Below are 20,380 nucleotides of genomic sequence, written 5' to 3'. Positions count from 1 at the left end.
TTCTTCTTCTTCTTCTTTTTCTCATCTTCTTCTCATCTACTTCTTCTTCTCAGCTTAGTATTCAATGAGGACTTCTACAGTAATTAACTGAGAGCTTTCTTTGTCAAAGTTGCCATTTTCGCATTCCTATATCGATGATACTCTATGCCCATAGAAGTCAATAAAATCTCCTATTCGAAAAGATCCTGGACCGACTGGGAATTGAACCAAGAGTCCTTCAGCATGACTTTGCTTTGAAACCGCGGACTCATCTAATTACTCGGCTAAGGAACGCTTCTAAAAATTTTGTATTCATATCAAATGTGTATTCAACAGTCGACTCTCTATAACTCGATATTGAAGGGACCATAGACTAAGGGAGGTATACAGTTAAAGATATAGTTACTGTGTACGCGCTGTAGCCTCATGTGCAGGAGCCACATGATCCAAGATAACCGCTACTGTAATCCTTACAGCGATTTCTTCGGGGTTTCCCTGCAAGAAATTTTGTTCGCTACCAGACAGGACGACAGGGCTCCAGAAATATCTTCAGCGATTCCTTCAGGAATTTTGCCAGGAGTTTCTTCAAGGATTATTCTAGAAATTTCGCCAAAATTTTATGAAAGAATTTCTGCCGAAATGTCTCCAGTGATCCCTCCATAGATTGTTCCATGAAAATCATTACTAGGATTGCTCCAGAAATTTCCCCAAGGATTCCTCAAGGAACTTTTCTAGAGATTACTTCTGGAACTCCTCCTGATAGTCCTCCAAAATTTATTTCAGGAACCCGACCAGAATCACAAAACAAGATATTACATATTGCAACAAAACCTGGTAAAAATAATAGAAGTTGATATAATTTTGTTATCAAGATGGCTTTGTTCTCAACTTGTTATATTTTTATGAACATATTTATAACAACATTTGTTATATTTCTGACATCGCTTTTATAAGTTTGTTGCAAACAATAGCCGATGTCATAAACAGTAACTTAGGCTGCATTAATTTTGTTATTTTGTAACATGCTTGTAACACATTCTGTAATTATTTTTATATAATTATACCAGAATTTGTTATATTTTAGTTTGATATGGTACAAATTTTGTCAGAATTTTTGTTATTTTAACTTCTAACGGTAAATGCTTTATAACAAATGGTGATATAAATAAAATCAGGGGAACACATTCTGTTATAATCTTGTTACTTCCATCTGGGCGGGTTTGTTCTTAATTTGTCACATTTTTTGTACCAAATTTAAAACAATATTTGTTATATTTTTAACATTGCATTTGTTAGTTGGATGTAAAAATAATTTATATTTATTTGGTGTGAATTTTGTTAGAATTATTGTAATTAAAATAACTAAAGGTATGCGATTTATATAAACTGATGATATAATAAAATCATATCAGAGCATTACATAATGTTATAATCTTGTTTCTTCTATCTGATCGGGAACTCCTCTAAGGATTCTTCTAGGAATATCTCCACAGGGATTTATGCAGAGATGTCTTCAAGGCTTTCTCTAAGTTACAGTACGACGATTTCTTCAATGATTACTCCAGATATTTCTCCAAAATTTCCTTTGGTAGTCTTTGTGAGATTCTTCTAGGAATTACTCCTGAGATTTCCTCCTGGATCGTCCCAAAAATTTCCCCGAAGAAATTCATCTAGAAATGCTACAAGAAATAACTTCATGAATTCTTATAGGGACACCTCAAGAGTTTCCTTTCGGAATTCTCTCAGGCATGCATCCAGAAAAATAGCTACATGAATTATTCTAAGGTTTTTTTTGCAGGTAATCTTCCAGGGATTGCTCTTCAAATTTCTCCAGAGGGCCTCCAAAAACTCCTCCGGAAAATTTCATCAAAATGACTAAAAATTCATCCAGAATTTCATCTGCGATTTTTTAGAGATTCCTCTAGGAACTTCTTTTCTTCCGCACTCCTTGGTCGATGCGGCTAAATGCTTTGTACCTCTAGAAAAAATATAGAGTAATCCCCTGTTAAATTCCTGGAAGCATCCTTGAAGAAATTCTTGAAGGAGCCCTTCAAGTGATTCCTGAGGAAATGATTCTATGGAGGAATACCTGAAAAAATCCCTAGAACATCATATGTGCTGTTTGGCTATACAGTAGGGTGCGGCTTATTTTTAAAAGTTCTCAAAACCAAGAATTCATTGGTTTTATTTCTTCATTTTACTAAAAAAATATCTTTGTTTGATCATAACTTTATTATAACTGTATTAACTTTAATACTCAGTCGACTCCAAATCTTTTTGCATGCTTTTGAACCTTATTTTATTGATTCTGAACTGTCATACATTCCATTTCACTAAAAAAATATTTTGACCAAGTTATTCAACAAAAATATGTTTTTTTAACGAAAAATGCCAGTTTTTTTTCAAATTGTTGCCAGTTAAACAATATGTCTCAAGCTGAAACTGAGTTTTCTCCTTTATTAAATCTTTGAAAAGGACTTTGCAACAATTTTCAAATAATGTAGCAACAGTAATATTTTTTCGCCTATTCAAAAATATATGCACTATTCAACTCATAATTAGAACAGGATGCTCTTTAAGGTGTTTATAGAACGAAGACACAACTCAAATTTTCAAGAGCACAAGACTTGAGAACCAAACAGCGCTCTGCGCTGAAATTTTATCCCGTTGGTCACCACCAGCGAGCAAGCAATTTGAAGCGAATTTTTGTCCGATTCTCCAGAAAAATGTGTTGTATGAACAGTTTGAAAAAAATTGCTTCAAAAACATGTTAGAAGATTGGGAATCGGTTGAGTATTTATTAAGTTATACTCAAACAAGGATTATATTTTTAGAACAATAAACAAAGATATTGGGATAAAAACTATTATGAACTAAGACTAGTTTTGATTTTAGACAAATTTGATGTTTCACAATTGGTTAGAAGATAACGAAGTTATGATGACTTTACTGAAGATCATTTTTTAAAACTTCAAAATTCACCTTCAAGACGCTTGCTCCATAACTGAATCTTAATATTTTTAGCTCAGACTTTCAGGTTTCTCTTTCAATGTGATTTGAATTCATAAGAGTTCACGAGTGGTTTTGAAAACTTTTGAGAAAAAAGCCGCACCCTACTACATAGTATTTTTTTCAACAACTTTTTTATATGCAGTTGATTGTCTACCAGCTCATCCGTGGAACAATTTCTCGAGAAAATAATTTGGAGATTTTTCTGAAGCAGTCCTTTGTGAAATTCCATAAGAATAAGCTGAAAAAATCTCTGCAGGAATCGCTATAGAGATTTTACTAGAGAAATCCCTGGATAAGTTTCTGCAGAAACTTTTGCAAGGCTTCTGGAAAAAAAAATCCTTAAGAATCACTGTAGAGAATTTGGTGCTGGAATTTGTAGAAAAATCCCTAGAAAAAACGCTGTAGAGAAAAGGAAATGATGTAGGAGAATTTACAGGAGAAATTTTGGTAGAGATTTTCCTAAACTAATCTCTAAAGTAATTCTTATGATAATTTCTGATGAAATTCCTGTAGGAATTCGTGGGAGAATCTCTGAAAGAATTTCATGAAGAACGAGTCCTGGAGAAATTCCTGGGGAATCCCTGGAGGATTATCTGGAGAAATCATCAGAATAATTTATGTCACGATATTCCTCGTGATAACTCTGGACGAATTCCTGCAATAAATTCTTGAGGAATTTATGAGTTGTGGAACAATTGCAGAATTTCCTGGTAGAGTTCCTGGAGCGATATGGGGAGCATCTTGGAAGAAATCTCTGGAATAATTCCTGGAAGAATCTTGAGAGAACTACTTGATGATATTTTTGTATGTTTCCTCGGATGAAATTCTGAAGAAATCACTAGAAATGATCTCGAGTAACCCTTGAAGGAATTGTCTTAGTGTAACTGCTGGAGAAATGCCGGGAGAAAACCTTTAAGACATGAAAACCACTAATTGAAGTTTAACATATTAGAGTATCTCCACAAGTATCTCTGCAAGAATCCGTTTTTTTTCTAGAGGAATCTCTAAAGGAATATCAGAAGAAAGCGCTTGAAAATTCTCTGGAGAAATTTCGGAGCTTCCCTGAAGAATTCCTGAAACAGGTCTTGGAGGATTTCTGGGAGAAAATCCTGGAAGAATCCCAGTAAATATGTGACTGGAGTAATCTCTAGAGATATTCCTGCAGGAATTATTTGCAAAATCTCCAAAGGAATCCCTGTAAATATTTTTTTTGCAAGAATCTTTGGACGAATTCCTTATCGAAGAGAAACTCCTGGAGGAATTGCTAAGATATTTCTGGAACTCTATCACAAGTATCATAGCAAAGTAGCTTTTTCGCTCATGCAATAAAAAGTGGTTCTGAATCGAATTTGGGAGCTACATCATAATGCATTTTTTCATCACATGATGAATGGGAAAAGTTGCCTTTCTAGCCAATTTAATGGCCTTCTATCTGAAGTGATTCCTAGAATCAGGAACAAAGTGATTAATTGCTAATTTGTATTAAATAATACAGACAATCGAATGTTACATTTCACTATTTTTAAAGTTATTTTAGGTAGCCTCATAGCAACAAATTATATGTATAATGGTCAAACTCAGATTTTCGCGAATTTTTCATGAGCATGAGCATTGGCTTGGATGACCGCTTTGTAGTTGCACTCCGTGATTGACCAGACCAATCGAAGTTACACAGAGATTTAATGAATGGGGCTTGGGATTAGCTAACCATTCTAAATATGTATAAATCGAGAGTTCAAAGTTCAGAAGTCAATAACGGCGTCGGTCACGCCCAATGCGGTGATCGGGAAAGGAAGGAATGTTCGTTAGACAACTATTGTTACTACAAACCGAATATACCTCTGTATCTCCACAGTTGTCATGGAAAGGATATTGGGTTATTGGGATAAGGTGGGATTCATGATAAAATCACGCCTTATCGGATTCGCGATATTTCTCGAATACGCATTGCATGCAAAACGAGTGTGCTTCTGGTTCGATCGCTCGCTCCCGTAGGAGCAAGCGACACAACTGATAGACCAAACACTATTCTTGATAGAGTACAAAAAGTTTTATGATTACAAAAATAAAGATACAATCAACTCTTCCTTAATTGATATTCTGTAACTCAATATTTCCCATTTCGATGAAATGTGCGGTCTCTTCAGTCTACCTTACTGTTATCTCTCTAAGAAGATACCTTTCTAACTCGATGTTCCCTAATTCGATACTATTTGTTCCAATTTTCTATGCAAGTTCACCTTTAAAACTCTATACAGCCATGACAAGTTTTAAATCTTATTCAAATGTTACGATACTTCTCAAACTCCCTTCAATATCGTGTTAGGAAGAGTTGACTATAAAATCAATCTATGTCATTATTATTGCATTTGCATTATATTGCATCAACTATAATAAATCCATATCAAGACCGTTCAAAAAGCAAGATTTACAGTGATAGAAATTGCATTCATATATTCGCTCTCCGCACATCAGTCGCATCAGTCGTCAACTTGTTGCAGTCACATTCTGCAGATTGTATCCTACAAGACTGTTAATAAACTTCCACACTGCAGTCCATTATAACACACCGAACCGACTTGTATTGCTCGGAAATGAAGTGGCATCCAGCTCAGCAACAGGAGGGAAACACTTGAACCAACATCTGTCGTCGTTCGCCAAAGTCGTTATATTGCTTATGTGGTTTTTCGTTACGTTTCTCATCCTGATGTGTGCGATACAGTAGAACAGTGCACCGTCTATCTCATCTAGACAAGGTACCTACATGGGAAATCTGAAGACAGTATGATATTGCAGTTTAATTGGAGTTAGTCGCATAGAAAATGGCACGTAACGAGTGTAAAATTGCACGGTATTGGATATCGTACAAACTGATGCAGTCGGTGAAATGTACTCTGAATTTAAAATGTTTCTGCAGGTTCACCAAAGCTTTTTATCCTCTATACACATTATTCACTGAGAACTTGTAACACAATGAGCGAATATAGTTCTTTATCTTTATTATCGAGACTTTCAGCCGGAGGCTGGTTCGTCTCCAGCGAATATAGTTTTTCAAACTCAAAAATATCCTATTTTTAGGCAAGAGAAAATTTTCAAAAGCGTATTGAAGTAAAACTTCCAAAACAAAATCCACAAATGTGGGTCATACCTGTCGCGTAATTTTGCTTTTCTTAACTACCGTGCGACAATTGCTCATTATCTCGGTAGGTCACAGAGGTACTGTAGCAGCAGCATTCGTTAGAGAGCCTCTGAATTGCATAATGCCTCGTCAGTCACAAATACGTCAGAAATAACCACCGGCTGGGTGCTACCCTACTTGGTCTGTCTAATTTTTAAATCATCATATTCAACACCTTACTGCTGACAGACTATAGTGTTTTCAGTTGAGGTATCGACTCAACTAAGATGAAGATTAAATTAACACCTTTCGATGCGATGATCATTCAATCGATCTATTGATGCCCAACCACATCAGATGCGTCGATGCGTAATGAAACTGAAGCACATCTGCTGCATCTGAGAGCTCTACCCTAGTCATTGGTCTTTCGTGCGAATGGAAATCACGATGTGGAGTGATCAGAAGGGGCCTTACTTTTGTCCAGCCCATTACTGTGGCGTTAATGATGCTCGAGAAAAGATAAAACAAACTTTCCGTCATATTTTTGATCACCACTGTCTGTAGTCGTGATAGCGCTCTTTTTGAAGTTTCGAGTTTTAGCATAAATTCACACACCATCATCCTATGTTAGGTTTGAGCCTCTCCGAAGCTCAGTTTTGGTGACACCTTCTGATGTGAACTACTAATTCAGTTGCACTAAAGGTAGTTTAAAGGATACTACGGAAAGCTTCACAACGCCATGAGAACACGTTGCTGTAATTGAAATGGACACAGTCATAGATAGCTGATGATGATCGAATCATTTCGTGATGGATACGCACACCTTATGTCACATGCACAATTTCTGTGCTTGCTGCTTATCTTAGCTTTACCTGACTTACTTGAGCTGACCGGTTGTAAGCCGAGGTCAGTCCTGTTATTCTGGTTCTCATACCCTCAGATTTCCGTTGTACAGTTCCATATATCATGGAAAACATGTAATTTTCTTTCAAAGTTCGCATAAATCCACTTTACTATGCCAAGGTTTAATGTTCGTTTTTTTGGCAAAGGTGCCTTTGTACTGACTAAATATAATGATCTTTATGAGAATTCTTGAAGTATTATTGTAAAAATCTTAAGACGAATCTTATTAGAATCCTGAAAAGATACTTCTAAGAATACTAAGATGATTTTGATGAAAAACCTGAAAGTATTCTGATAAAATTCTTATGAGAATCCTTAAAGGCATCTGCTGATAATCTTGAGAGTATACCAATAACAATCCTGCGGAGACACTGACAAGTACCTTTCAAGGATTTTGTAAGGAGGATTCTGTTTAGAAGTTCGTGAGGATTCTTATAAGTATCCATATGATAATCTGAAAGGATTCTTAATGAGGATATTATTATAAGAATCTTGAGAGGGTTCTAAACAGAATGTTAAAAAGAATCAGATAAGAATGGTAAAAGCCCTGAGAAAATGCTTATGAGAATCCTGAGAGAATTCTTGTGAGAATTCTGAAAGGATTCTGTTGGATATCCTAAAAGGATTCTAAAATCATTTTGACAAGAATTATGAGGAGATTCTAACGAGAATCTTGAAAGAATTCTGACGAGAATCCCGAGAGAATTCTGAAAGGGTTCTATCGAGAATCCTGAGAAGATTATGATGAAAATCTTGACAGGATTATTATAAGAACCTTCAGAGGATTTTGATGAGAAACCAAAGTGGATTCTGATGAGAATCCGGAGAGGATTCTAATTGTAGTATCTAAGTCAGTGGTCACCAAACTGCGGCCCTCAGCAAGGTTTTGTGCGGTCCGCGGAGTGATTTTGAATATTGGAGTAGTGTGGCCCGCATCTTGTAATTTCAGAAATTGAAAAGTTATCTTCTGTAATATCTGGCAAACGTATCTCTGTAGAAATCCAATCGATAATTTTACAGATTTTCTCTTTCTCATGCGTTATGCAGTGGATTGGTTATCAAGAAACGAAAGAAAATTGATACAATTTGTTATTTCTGGAGTTTGTTCGATAACCCAAAGTTTTTTTCAAGTCTGATATCATCGTTTCTGTAAAACTCCACAGTTTTCAGCCTTCTCGTAGCGTAGTTTTCAAAGTTCAAGCAAGAAAGTTGTTTTTCCAAATAGGTATTTCCTATTTTAATTCCAAAATAACGCTGAAGTTGTAGTTTGTATGTGGCTAAGGTTTTTTTTATTATATGGAATTAATTCATAAAACTTCATTTAGCATTCGTGTCGGACAGACGTTTTGCCGAAAATCGCTGAGTGATAACAAACTAGTTATTGTGTTCTCGGACGTAGTCCGAAAGGCTTTTAGCCGGAAAGTTTCGGTAGCAAGGGAGTCTGGTCATTCCGCCATGGACGACTATCGCAAAGACTCTGTTTACCTAGATTTCAGCGGTATGCCAATCCGCCCCAAGCTAGAGAAGGTCCACGAGCTCATCAGCAAGAAAATTCAGCTAGACCTAGCAAAAGTCAATTGTATCCAGCCCAGTATGACCAAAGCACGAGTCATAGTTGAGCTAAAATCACCAGCATACGTCGAACAACTAGTCGCTGAACATAGTTCGAAGCATACTGTTGAAGTAAACAACAAAGAATATGCTATCCCAATCATTCCCTACGACAATGCGGTTGAGGTTAGGATAGCTGATTTGCCTTCCTATTTCTCAACCGAAACAATCGCCAAACATCTAGCGCCGTACGGGGAGGTTGTTTCCATACAGGAAGAAGTGTGGAAAAACTTCTGGCCTGGTTTGTCCACCGGCGTAAGATTGGCACGGATGAGGATTCGTAAACCAATTCCTTCCTACGTTCCGATGGCTACACACACCGCCTACATCACTTACCGAACACAGATTCGCACCTGTCGATATTGTGTAAGACCGCTCCACATCGGCCGCACTTGCAACGAGGCGCGTAAGGAACAAGGTCATGACATCAACAGTCGCCTTACCGCGGCACAAGTCGTTCAAGGAGTCATCCCACCATCGTCATCAACTGAGCCAACGAACACTGATCCATCAACATCCAATCCACCAAGTACAGAAAACGAAATAGAAATGCAATCTTCAGATGAGGAGATGAATACCAGTTTACCCAAAAACAACGTTACGGACCGCGTAACAAGATCAGCCTCGAAGCAGAAAAGCAGACCATCTTCGCTTTCCCGTCTCCCATTTGAAGGATGCACCCAAGCAACTACCAAATCCAGCAGAACAAGCTCGCCTGCAAGTAACAAAGGGGCAGAAGGAAAAGCAGACCACACTTCAGACTTCGTCATTTCTGATGACAGCGAGGAAATAATGAACGCACCAAAACGACATCGAACACAACAATCTGCCGAAACAATCGAAACTCCTTTCCACGAGGTAAAACGCAAGAGCCGGAGTCGGACTCACAACTCTTCCTCCCGGTAAGCTTTGCAATGGGTGTATGTCACGCCGAAGCAAACATAGATACTGCTACACCTCACAAGAAAATTTCATCTCTATCTTTCACAACAATGCAACATCTACTCCGTTGGAGGCTATCACATCCCATCCCATCTTCGACGAAGGATACTACCACCGAGGGCTTTTCCTTTTATGAGGTAAGCCCTAGTATATGTCCTGCCGAAGTATTCGAAGATACTGCCACAAATTTCAAGCAAGTTTACATTCTCTTCATGCCATCATCACTTCTGTATGAGGGATCACCAAATGGACACTTGGATACTCAATACCGGCGGCAAACATCATCTCATCATTCACGAAATATTGTATTTCAATTCATAATGGCATCGCACAACACCGTCGAAACCACTGTCAGCGAGGGCTACTCTCTTTGTGAGGTAAGCCCTAGTATATGTCCTACCGAAGTATCTATAGATGCTGCCGCACTAGAAATAATATCATCTCCAGCAGAGACTAAAATCCACTTACAACACGACCCACGGCCAACTTGGAGAAATACAACAACGAGAACGAAACAACTTTTTCCCATAATACGCAGTTTACCTTTGCATACACTCCTGCCGAGCCACTGCTTCAATGAACTAACACTGTTTCACCAAAGTGCATCACTCAATGAAATCTTCAATGAACACGCGGATACACCAGTACAATTGACGTCACACACTCTCAACACCGGACTTCACTTCACTGTCAGCGAGGGCTACCTTTTTTGTGAGGTAAGCCCTAGTATATGTCCTACCGAAGCCGACTCAGGTACTGCCGCACTTGAGAAAAAATCGTTTTTTGTAGAAACACGACCTACAGTGCAACTCGCTACTACCGTTGCTGTAATGTACTTGATCGAGGGTCAAATGTTGGCTACACTACCGGCAAACCACTACATCGAAACTATTCTTGAAATTCAGGTGAGAGAAAACAGTGACCAAAACAAAAACACTGCGACATGTACGAAGACTGCGAACCCGACTGCCAAACAGCTGTTTATAACAGTATTGGTTACTGTCAGGTACAGGGATCACGCTCAAGATTACTATAGAAGGTAGGACTCCTCAAAATATTAGGGTGATGCAAATGTTTAGTTATAAAATTGCTACGATCAACATCTGCAATATTTCTAACCAGACGAAACTAGATGCATTGAGGTCATTCATTCATGTATCTGAGCTTGATGTCATTTTTCTACAAGAAGTTCAAAACGAACTGTTGAGCATACCAGGTTATACGATAACTTTCAATGTAGACGCCGATAAGAGAGGAACAGCAATCGTAGTTAGGGATCAGTTCAATGTGCATAATGTTGAGAAAAGTCTAGACAACCGTATAATATCGATGAGGATTGGACCTGTAACTTTCATCAACATCTATGCTCCGTCCGGTGCGGTGCAGAGAACAGCTAGAGAAGATTTTTTCAATTCTTCTGTGGCGCATTATCTTCAACACTCCACTAAACACGTCGTGCTTGGTGGCGACTTTAATGCTGTGGCCAATGCAAAAGATGCAACCGGTGGTAGTAGCATAAGCCCGATGTGCAAAAAGCTTATGAGTGCAGCAAATCTAGTGGATACTTGGGAAGCTTTAAATGGACAAAAGGTCGAGTTTTCATACATAAGAGCGAACACAGCATCACGCCTTGATCGCATGTTAATTCCAAATGTAATGAAACCACAACTCCGAACAGCACATTTTGCAGTTACTTCATTTTCGGACCATAAAGCATATGTAGTACGCATGGTTCTTCCACATTTGGGAACACCGTTAGGACGTGGTGTATGGCGCCTCCAACCACATATCCTTGATGATACTGAAGTTTTAACCGAGTTGTCCAGAAAATGGGAATATTGGACCCGAGCGCGCAGGAATTATAGTTCATGGATAGAATGGTGGGTGTCACATACCAAGCCCAAAGTAATTTCCTTTTTAAAATGGAAAACCTCAATCGTTCACCGAGAATTTAGAGATGCGACTGAGCTATATCGTAGCTTATTGAAAGAAGCATACGATAATTATCATGGAAATCCACAGAAACTTGGAACAATAAATCACATCAAATCGCAAATGCTTCGATTGCAAAGGAATTTTTCGGAGAATTTTCGAAAGTACAACAATACCTACATTTCCGGTGAATGTACAACACTTTTTCACGTTTCTCAAATCCATGGAAAAAGATCAAAAACATCCATCGCAATGCTTCAGAGCGATAATGGAACTGAAATTCGAGATGGAAATGAAATTAAAGACACGATCAGATCGTATTTTGAAAATCTGTTTTCCTCGGTGGACGCTGATCTGCCCACAGAATTTATCCCTGCTAAATCTATCCCTGAAAACGACCCGGCGAATGGAAATCTGATGCAAGAAATAACGCAAGATGAAGTCCTAATGGCCATTAGAGAAAGCTGCTCTCGGAAATCTCCGGGTTCAGATGGTCTACCAAAAGAGTTTTTTCTAAAGACTTGGCGGATCATTTGTACTGAGTTTACCAGCGTCATCAACGATGTGTTACAAGGTAATGCTATGAAACAATTCTTCGATGGTATCTTAGTTCTCGTCAAAAAGAAAGGAAAGGACAAAAGTGTGAAGGGATATCGACCGATCTCACTCTTAAACTTTGATTACAAAGTTCTAGCTAGAATTCTCAAAAAGCGAATACACTGTCTACTTCCCTTCGTCCTGTCAGACAGTCAGAAATGTTCGAATGGGAACAGAACTATTTTCGAAGCCACTAGCCGTATTTATGATCAAATTTGTCAACTAAAACACCACCGTAGAAGTGCATTGCTAGTATCCTTCGATCTAGACCATGCATTTGACCGAGTAAGTCATCAATTTTTGAAACAAACAAGGAATAGGATGAACTTCAACCCAAATTTTGTAAACTTGCTTGATACGATTTGGAATCAATCCTTTTCAAAAATTTTGGTCAATGGGCAGCTGACACAAGAGATCAAAATCAATCGTTCAGTGAGGCAAGGTGATCCATTATCAATGCACCTGTTTGTTATATACCTGCAACCTCTGCTAGATGCCATCTCTCGAAAACTTCCCAACGCTGTGATAAATGCTTACGCAGACGACATCTCCATGTTTCTTGACACTGAGCGAGCTGTATCCCGTATAGTTACCATCTTCAATGATTTTGGGGTAGCATCTGGTGCTGTTTTAAACAAACAGAAGACTGTAGCAATTATGATTGGAAATATCAATCTCACAACAGATACGGAATGGTTGAATATAGAAAACTTTGTCAACATCCTCGGAGTACGTTACGGAGAAAATATAAAGAAAGCGCAAAAACTTAACTGGCAGGCCGTTCTCACAGGACTACGTACAAGGCTTTGGTTCCATCATCCAAGGAAGCTGAATCTAATTCAAAAAGTAATACTGATAAATACTTATATCAATTCAAAAATCTGGTACATGGCATCAAACATACCACTCACAAGGGGATTTGCTACTAAAATAAAAGCGGAAATCGGAAAGTTCATATGGCATGGACAAACGCTGCAAAGGATAGCTTTTGCAAACCTTATTCTTCCCAAATCTAGAGGCGGTCTCAATCTGAATTGTCCAGAGACAAAATCGAAGGCCCTTTACTTGAATCGGATGATAGGTTTAGCTCATCAACTTCCTTTTATTACGAGTTTTCTACAAAACCCGAACAATCCTGCTCCAGCAATGTTCAACCACATAATTGTACTGAAAACTGAACTGGCTCAACTACCAGATATTCTTATCACCACACCGACGTCTTGTGGATTCTATCGTCATTTTTTGACTTTGCAACCGGATCCAGGATTTGTATCAACTGATCAACGTGATTGGAAAATCATCTTTAAACATCTTCATAATCGCATCCTGAATTCAACGCAACGATCCAACTGGTTTGTAGTGATGCACAGAAAGATAAAGCATCGAGAATTGCTGTATCAACGAGGTGTCATAGACAACCCGTATTGTGAAACATGCCCAGGAGAAGTAGAAACAACAGTACATAAGCTATTTCGTTGTCAAGGCGCTAGAGAAATCTGGAGGTTTCATCGTAGAGAAATAGTAAGCTATGAACCCAGGTTAGCTGCATTAGAGCCGCAAGAATTTGTATATCCTGCCTTAAAACGCATAAACAGAACTTCTAGGAATTCTATTATAAAACTCTTAGGCCTGTTCTTTAGCTATCATATTGAAACACCAGAAAATTCAATAGGATTAGAAAATTTTATATTTTATTTAAACATTAACAAGTAATCACGAAATACATGTAAGGTTTTACAAAAAAAAAATGAGAAGCCGGAGAGGATTTTGATCAGAGTTCTAAAGGGCTTTGGTGAGAATCTTGAGAGGATTCTGTTTTTTGAGAGAGTTGTAATGAGTGCTCTGAAAGTATTATCGTTCATATTCATGAGGGTATTCTACCGAAAATCTTGAGTGGGTTTTCACATTGCAAAACGCTTCTGACGATAATGCTTCAAACCAGGTTCCGGTGGAAATCTTTCAATATTATGTTAAGAGAACTATGGGAGAAATCTTGTAGGATTAGCGACTTGCATTTTGAAGATTTTGGAATGGAATGGATGAGAATTCTTCAATTATTTTCTGAGATCTAACTTTTCAATGTAATAAAAGTGCATATAGGAGACTGATCGAACCCTTGTAAAAAAATCTACAAGGTCACAGTAGGCTTATTATAACATATTAGCATAACTTCACCAAAAAGTTGAATTGTTTTATCGTATATCTACAATTTTCATTTTCGTTTCTAATATTTCAACCTCACCAAGCCAGTTCGATTTGATACATCTTATGAATTTCATTCATTTGGATTATCTGAATTAAGTTGTAAGTGATCATGACAAAATTATCAATATTTCAAGCGTCATTCAGTCCATGGAGCGCAATGAAATGAAATGGAACGTTGTGAAACGGGACGCTAAATCAGAACGAAACATCCAATGACTAGATTCAAGTTTTTTCATTGTACGTAGGATAAATAGAAATTTAAATTAAAAATGAACCCCGATGGTTTGCATGAGGTGTCGTTAATGACCATTAAGTTTCCAACAGTTATTCTTACTAAACAGTTGTAATGTTAACAGTTATTGTTTCTGTTGTTGTGAATTTCCTTCAAATCTTGTGCAATAATATTGTTGTTTCTTGGAAATATGAAATGTTATTCTGCACCCCAAATACCTTAGCTACTGAACACAATATTATATGGCGTATGTGCGCCCGAAATGTCATAAATTTGCGTGTAATCGCATACTGCGGATTCAGGGTTTTTATATCTGAACATCTATGGCAATAGATCGAAAGACAAAAGGTCGAAAGGACAAAAAATCGAAAGACAAAATGTCTAAAATCTTTTTTCAAAGAAGGAAAAAATTTCCACCATGCAAATTGTTTTAGACTTTTTGTCATTTCGACCTTTTGTCTTTCGACCTTGTGTCTTTCGACCTTCGGTCCATAGACAACTGAATTCATGCATTAAGACATACAGACATTTGAAATATTATGAAATTTAACCAAAGAATCATTGGTGTGATGGGACTTCTGGGCATGCATCCGGATTGTTCAATAGTATTAATTTTTTTTGTGGATACATTTGGAGGTGCAACTCCTTCAAATATTTGGTAATTGATCTATTTGGACAGAATATATAAACAAAACAGTGCAACAAAGTCGTCCGCGTCTTTTCTGGGTTAACCTTGTTTACAATAAGCCCGTTACGTTTGTCGATCTAATAGTCTATGCTCAAAAACGTCATTGGATGACCAGGGATGGCATCATTTGTCAACTTTTGATGGCGAATCATTTGACCAGCAAAGTTGAGAAGAAGGAAGTAGTTCGATAAACAACAACACTGCAACGAATCATTACTCGAAATTGAAAAATATTTTCAAAAAATTTTCCGGCCGAAAAAAAAATTGAAAACAGTTTTTATTTTTGAGTTTTATATTATAGTATACTTATCAATACATTATCAAATGATTTATTTTTTGTTTATCATCTAATGAAATTAAATGTTAAATTTCTAATCTATAGCATTATTCTCGTTTACTCCGTATACAGATATCGAGCGTCACGTCCATGTCCTTTCTGTCGGACGAGAATCTGACATTCCACCGCTTCTCCGATGGCACGATTTCGTTCACGTCGGAGCGCAAAAAATCGGCCGAAGGAATGCTGGGCAAACCCGGTCAGGCGCTAACCATCGACCGAGCCCTTCACCTTCGGAAACAGTCATCATACACCCCGACGGCTTCGACGCCGATCTGGACCACGCACACGGCGTTCAACAACTACACCAGTAATACCATTGCCAACAGTAATCACAGCGGAAGTAGTATTACTGATAACAATGCCAGTACGACCACGGCCGGAATCCCGACGGCCAGCGACCTGCGGTACCTGTCCTCGCCGACCAATGCCAACAATGCCAGTGTTATGCACAACGGGTCCACCGTGAAACTCCTGTCGACCAAAGTCACCTCGCAGACGAACGTCGCCGCCGAGAGCGATGATCACACAAACAAACAGGTGAGTCACCAGGTGGAATTTTCTTGATAAGATCCTTACGTATGTTTTCTGTAAGGTTTCAGAACTTGAGCGATACGATGTTAGTCATGATAGAACACCACACTTCTATGTCATTCACTTCTCTGAAACAACATGGGAGATAATGACAATTCCATTCAAACGTTGTCGTTTTCTGCAACTGATGTGATAATGTAAATTTAATTAGCGCCAGTGCCATCTCATTTCTGTTATTGCTTTTGTTTAACCGATGGCGATGACTTCATTGCTGTTTGGGATCCCTTTCATTGTTAAAGAATGCGATAAATAGGACCTTAAAAATGTCAAGTTTATTCCCTATTTTTATATTATTCTCAAAAGTGTAAAAGGTTTGATAAAAAATAACATTTTGAAATAGCATTTTTTTTTGTTATAAATTTATAAAGGATTCTAAACCTTTCTACAAATTCGTAAATATCGAACATTTGCCTACAATCAAAGGGATGTACACTAGACCTGTTTATATTTGACAAAATGTCTGGAAATCTTCCGGTCAAGCAGTATTCTGAATTCTCATGCTAAGAACAATGTCTGGTCAAATTTTCAGCTCATTTGATAGAGATTTCACTATGCTTAAAGTTGAAAATGTGTTTTTAGGCTTATTTTAAGGTTTGAAAAATTATAACTAAATAATCCTAAATCGAAATCACTTGCTATTACCACCCATTGAAAGCTTATTCTATTCTGTTAAAGTTCGTCGAACACACCAATGAGATTAAATTATGTTTAAACATTGTTTGAACGAGATTTGTTCTCCACGGTGCCCATAAATCACAGTTTTCTAAATATGTATGCTATAAAAAACACACATTGGCATTATTTTTCCAAGCCCTAGCCAACAGGAAACAAACATAATAAATCTATGAAATCATTAGGAGGAAAATAACCATGATCGTTTTACAAATTTTCAAAACCAGTTGTTTTGCACAAAATTTAAGCAATGTTCAAGAAAGCCTATAACTGCATTACACTATATGGATTGCGATGATAGATTTTTATCCTCATCCTCCTCTTTAAATTTGAACTAAAAAGCTGGTTTTTCGTTTTTGATGATTGAATGATGGATTCTTGAGCTTTAACCATTAAGGGGACACGGGAGACCGTGTTATTTTCCCTATCTTTTGTCTCACTCTAACAATTATCATCAAAACTTTGTGGAAGCAAATCTCGAGGTTTAGTGAACTGATGAAGCTGAAAATTTATTGGGTTGTGCACTACATATATAGAATCATAGTGATATCTTTTTCGTATCGATATACCGTTTTGTTCATATTACGGACACTTAAGGCCTCAGTGAAGTATAATTGATCAGAAAGCATATAAAATATATCATTCTGTATGATTCCTCCACATTATTGAGCCTTCAAAGCGCTTAACTTTCGAATGGCGGGTGAAGATTTTGATTCCGCAACATGAATAATTTTAAATTAATAGAAATAAGTGGACTTTTCATGATTCTTATTCCGGACGCTTCCTTACTTTTGCCTTATATTCCGGACACTTCGATTCGAATTCCGGACAGCTCGTGAAAATCATAAATAGAAAAGTCAAATCATCAATTGAAATCGGTAAACCACTAAACAGACGTATCAGGAAGTTGGGCATTATAAATTTGCATAGATATTTATGGAAAATGTTTATTAAAACGAGCCCCGAAAGTAAGAACATTTGAGCGGCAAAAATTGAAACATTTCGTGTGAAATATTCCCCATACAAAGTTGAGTGTCCGGAATTTGAAGCTGTCCGTAATATGAATCAAAACGGTACGGTATGGTTCTTGGAATTTGCTTCTTGAAATAGATATTGTGATTATGATGACGTCCCGTGCGGCCTTAACAGCCTACATGTTGCTTTAGGAAATAAATTACAAAAAATGCCCAAAGATCGAACAACTCATCCCAACCTGATGATAATTAAATCATGCATGACACATGTAGTGCCAAATGAATGAATTGAACAAGTAAGCATTGCTTTTTTTTTCCAAGTGATGATTGTTTTGATCGTATTTCACTGATTATTCAGAACGATTCGAAAACAATTATTATCATCGACTGAGAAAAAGCAGTGCTAACGTGTTCATTTTTTACATACCTTGAAGCTCATGGTGGTGTTCTTGGCTCACCCACAGCGGATTTACGAATGTGCTTCCTAATTACCTATTTTTTACAATTTGTTTTCGTAAAATAAAAGGTATATTTAAACGGGATTGAGTTTAAGAAATGCATAGTCATCATGTTCTGGAAATTCTAATCTAATCTAATCTAATCTAATCTAAGCGCTTGCACAGCCAATATTAAAAAGCATCCTGGAAATATCTTAACTAATTAAGATATTTTCTTGTCAGTATTAATATTTGCAGAATATCGGCAATATGATACAATATTAAAAAGGCCAGGCAGTGCACAGTGAGACTTTGGGGTTGAAGGCAATTGAAAAAAATTATGACTATTAGGTTATTCACGCATAAATAAACTGATAGGCAAAACAATTTCAATTCATGAAAGGAAGAAACGGGGACAACTGTACCAACCGTTTCGATTCAGGGTTATAGGTAAAATCGTTGGAAGTGGCGTTGCTAAGAAAGTTAATGCACACTCCATTGTTGGAATCCTCGGATGTCCTGGCTCTAGAGCCTTGGTTTAAGCGCCTTTGCTCGCTCTCTGAAACGAGATGAAAATTTATTTTGCCCCTTACCCGTTATAGGAAACCGCTATACAGGAGTTGTTTCCCATGAATTCATGTGTGCAATTTGACCCAAAATTATAATATTGAGTATTCAAAACGATCTCACCAGATTTCATGTGCCGACGTTTGTTGTTTTTACTCCTGGATCGTGCATCCCGCTGTAATCGCCAATGCTTGCTAGTTGCTCTTTGACAATCAACACACAGTGGGCAAAAACCGACCCAAAATCGCACCTATTTCGTGCCGCTGATTTCAGGAGGTGGGAAGTAGCTATTTTCATTGAAAAACATGCGAGGAATCGAATGGCGCCATTTTCATTCACCGCACGCCATCGGAAGTACCTCATTTCGCCCCATTTTCCCCTTTCTGATATGAAAACTAGAGTTTTTAGGATTTTATTTGCTTCTGCTGATTAAAATCGATGAATTATATAATTGAAAACCCATCGGCAAACCAAATATGTATATGAAAAATAATATTTTTGGACAAACTTGACCAATGTACCAGTTTACCCCTTTTTCCCCTATAATTTAGACATTTTGATACAGTCGACTCTCCACATCTCGATGTTCTACATCTCGATATCTCTCCCTATGTCGATGATTTTATAAGTCCCTTCAGTCTGCATACATTTTCACTCTCCATATGTCGATATCCTCCTTATCTCGATATCTCCATATCTCGATGTGTTTCTGTTGATTTTTCGTTCTCAATTTTCTCTCCGTATGTCGATATGACCAATATCGAAGTTTACTAGACTAAAGTTTCAGGATTCAAAACAAATTAGGAGCGCAAAATGACGTCTCTTTGTGTATTATTTTCTTGGCAACGGAGTGTTTTTCAATCTAGTATTCATCAAAAATGTGTTCTTTGTCTCGATCTCTCCCCATCTCGATGGTCCCTTCGATATCGAGATGTGGAGAGGCGACTGTAGTTTCAATAAATTCCTCAAAACTGACACTTGATTTACAATTCATAACTCACAAACCCTTCCAATAAAAGTTTGCGAAATGGGCTGAGGGATATATCGAACTATGCGGACCACGACGAATAGCTCATTTTACCCCTTTTCCCCTAATATTTCTTCATATATGACAATTTTACGATATTTCATATTACTGCCGCCAGATTTTCAATTCAAACCGACAAATTCTATTGTAAAACAGTAGTATGTGAAAGCGACATATGCGTGAATCATGCTTTACGAACCATGATAAATAGCTCATTTTGCCCCTTTTCCTCTATAATTAGCTTTATATGAAGATTTACCATTTTTCTGAATACTGCAGTTAGATTTTAAACTTTAAACATATAATTTATTTTGTAAAATAGTATGGGAATTCGACAGATGCATATATCAAGCTTAGCGTACCATGGTGAATAGCCCATTTTACCCCTTTTCCCCTACACTTCGATACATATGGAAGTTTAACGATATATCACATTATTGCCGCTAGATTTTCAACTCAAACTACCAAATCCTTTCGCAATACAGTAAGTAGAAGCAACATATGCGTAAATCATGGTTTACGAACCATGGTAAATAGCTCATTTTTCCCCTTC

At 37.4% G+C, this 20,380-nt stretch overlaps 1 protein-coding gene across 2 annotated transcripts in view; it reads left to right on the top strand.

Moving 5' to 3' along the window:
* The window catches only part of LOC5574043 (sodium- and chloride-dependent neutral and basic amino acid transporter B(0+)), a 400,663-nt gene that overhangs the window by 155,339 nt on the left and 224,944 nt on the right, over positions 1 to 20,380 (top strand). For both annotated transcript variants that reach the window (XM_021843075.1, XM_021843076.1), the window contains exon 3: positions 15,629 to 16,096. In XM_021843075.1, coding sequence (XP_021698767.1) covers positions 15,629 to 16,096 — 468 coding nt within the window. The remainder of the gene's footprint in view (positions 1 to 15,628; positions 16,097 to 20,380) is intronic.

This window comes from Aedes aegypti, chromosome 2 (assembly GCF_002204515.2).
Source record: "Aedes aegypti strain LVP_AGWG chromosome 2, AaegL5.0 Primary Assembly, whole genome shotgun sequence".
Lineage (NCBI taxonomy): Eukaryota > Metazoa > Arthropoda > Insecta > Diptera > Culicidae > Aedes > Aedes aegypti.
This window is presented reverse-complemented; position numbering and strand designations above follow the sequence as displayed.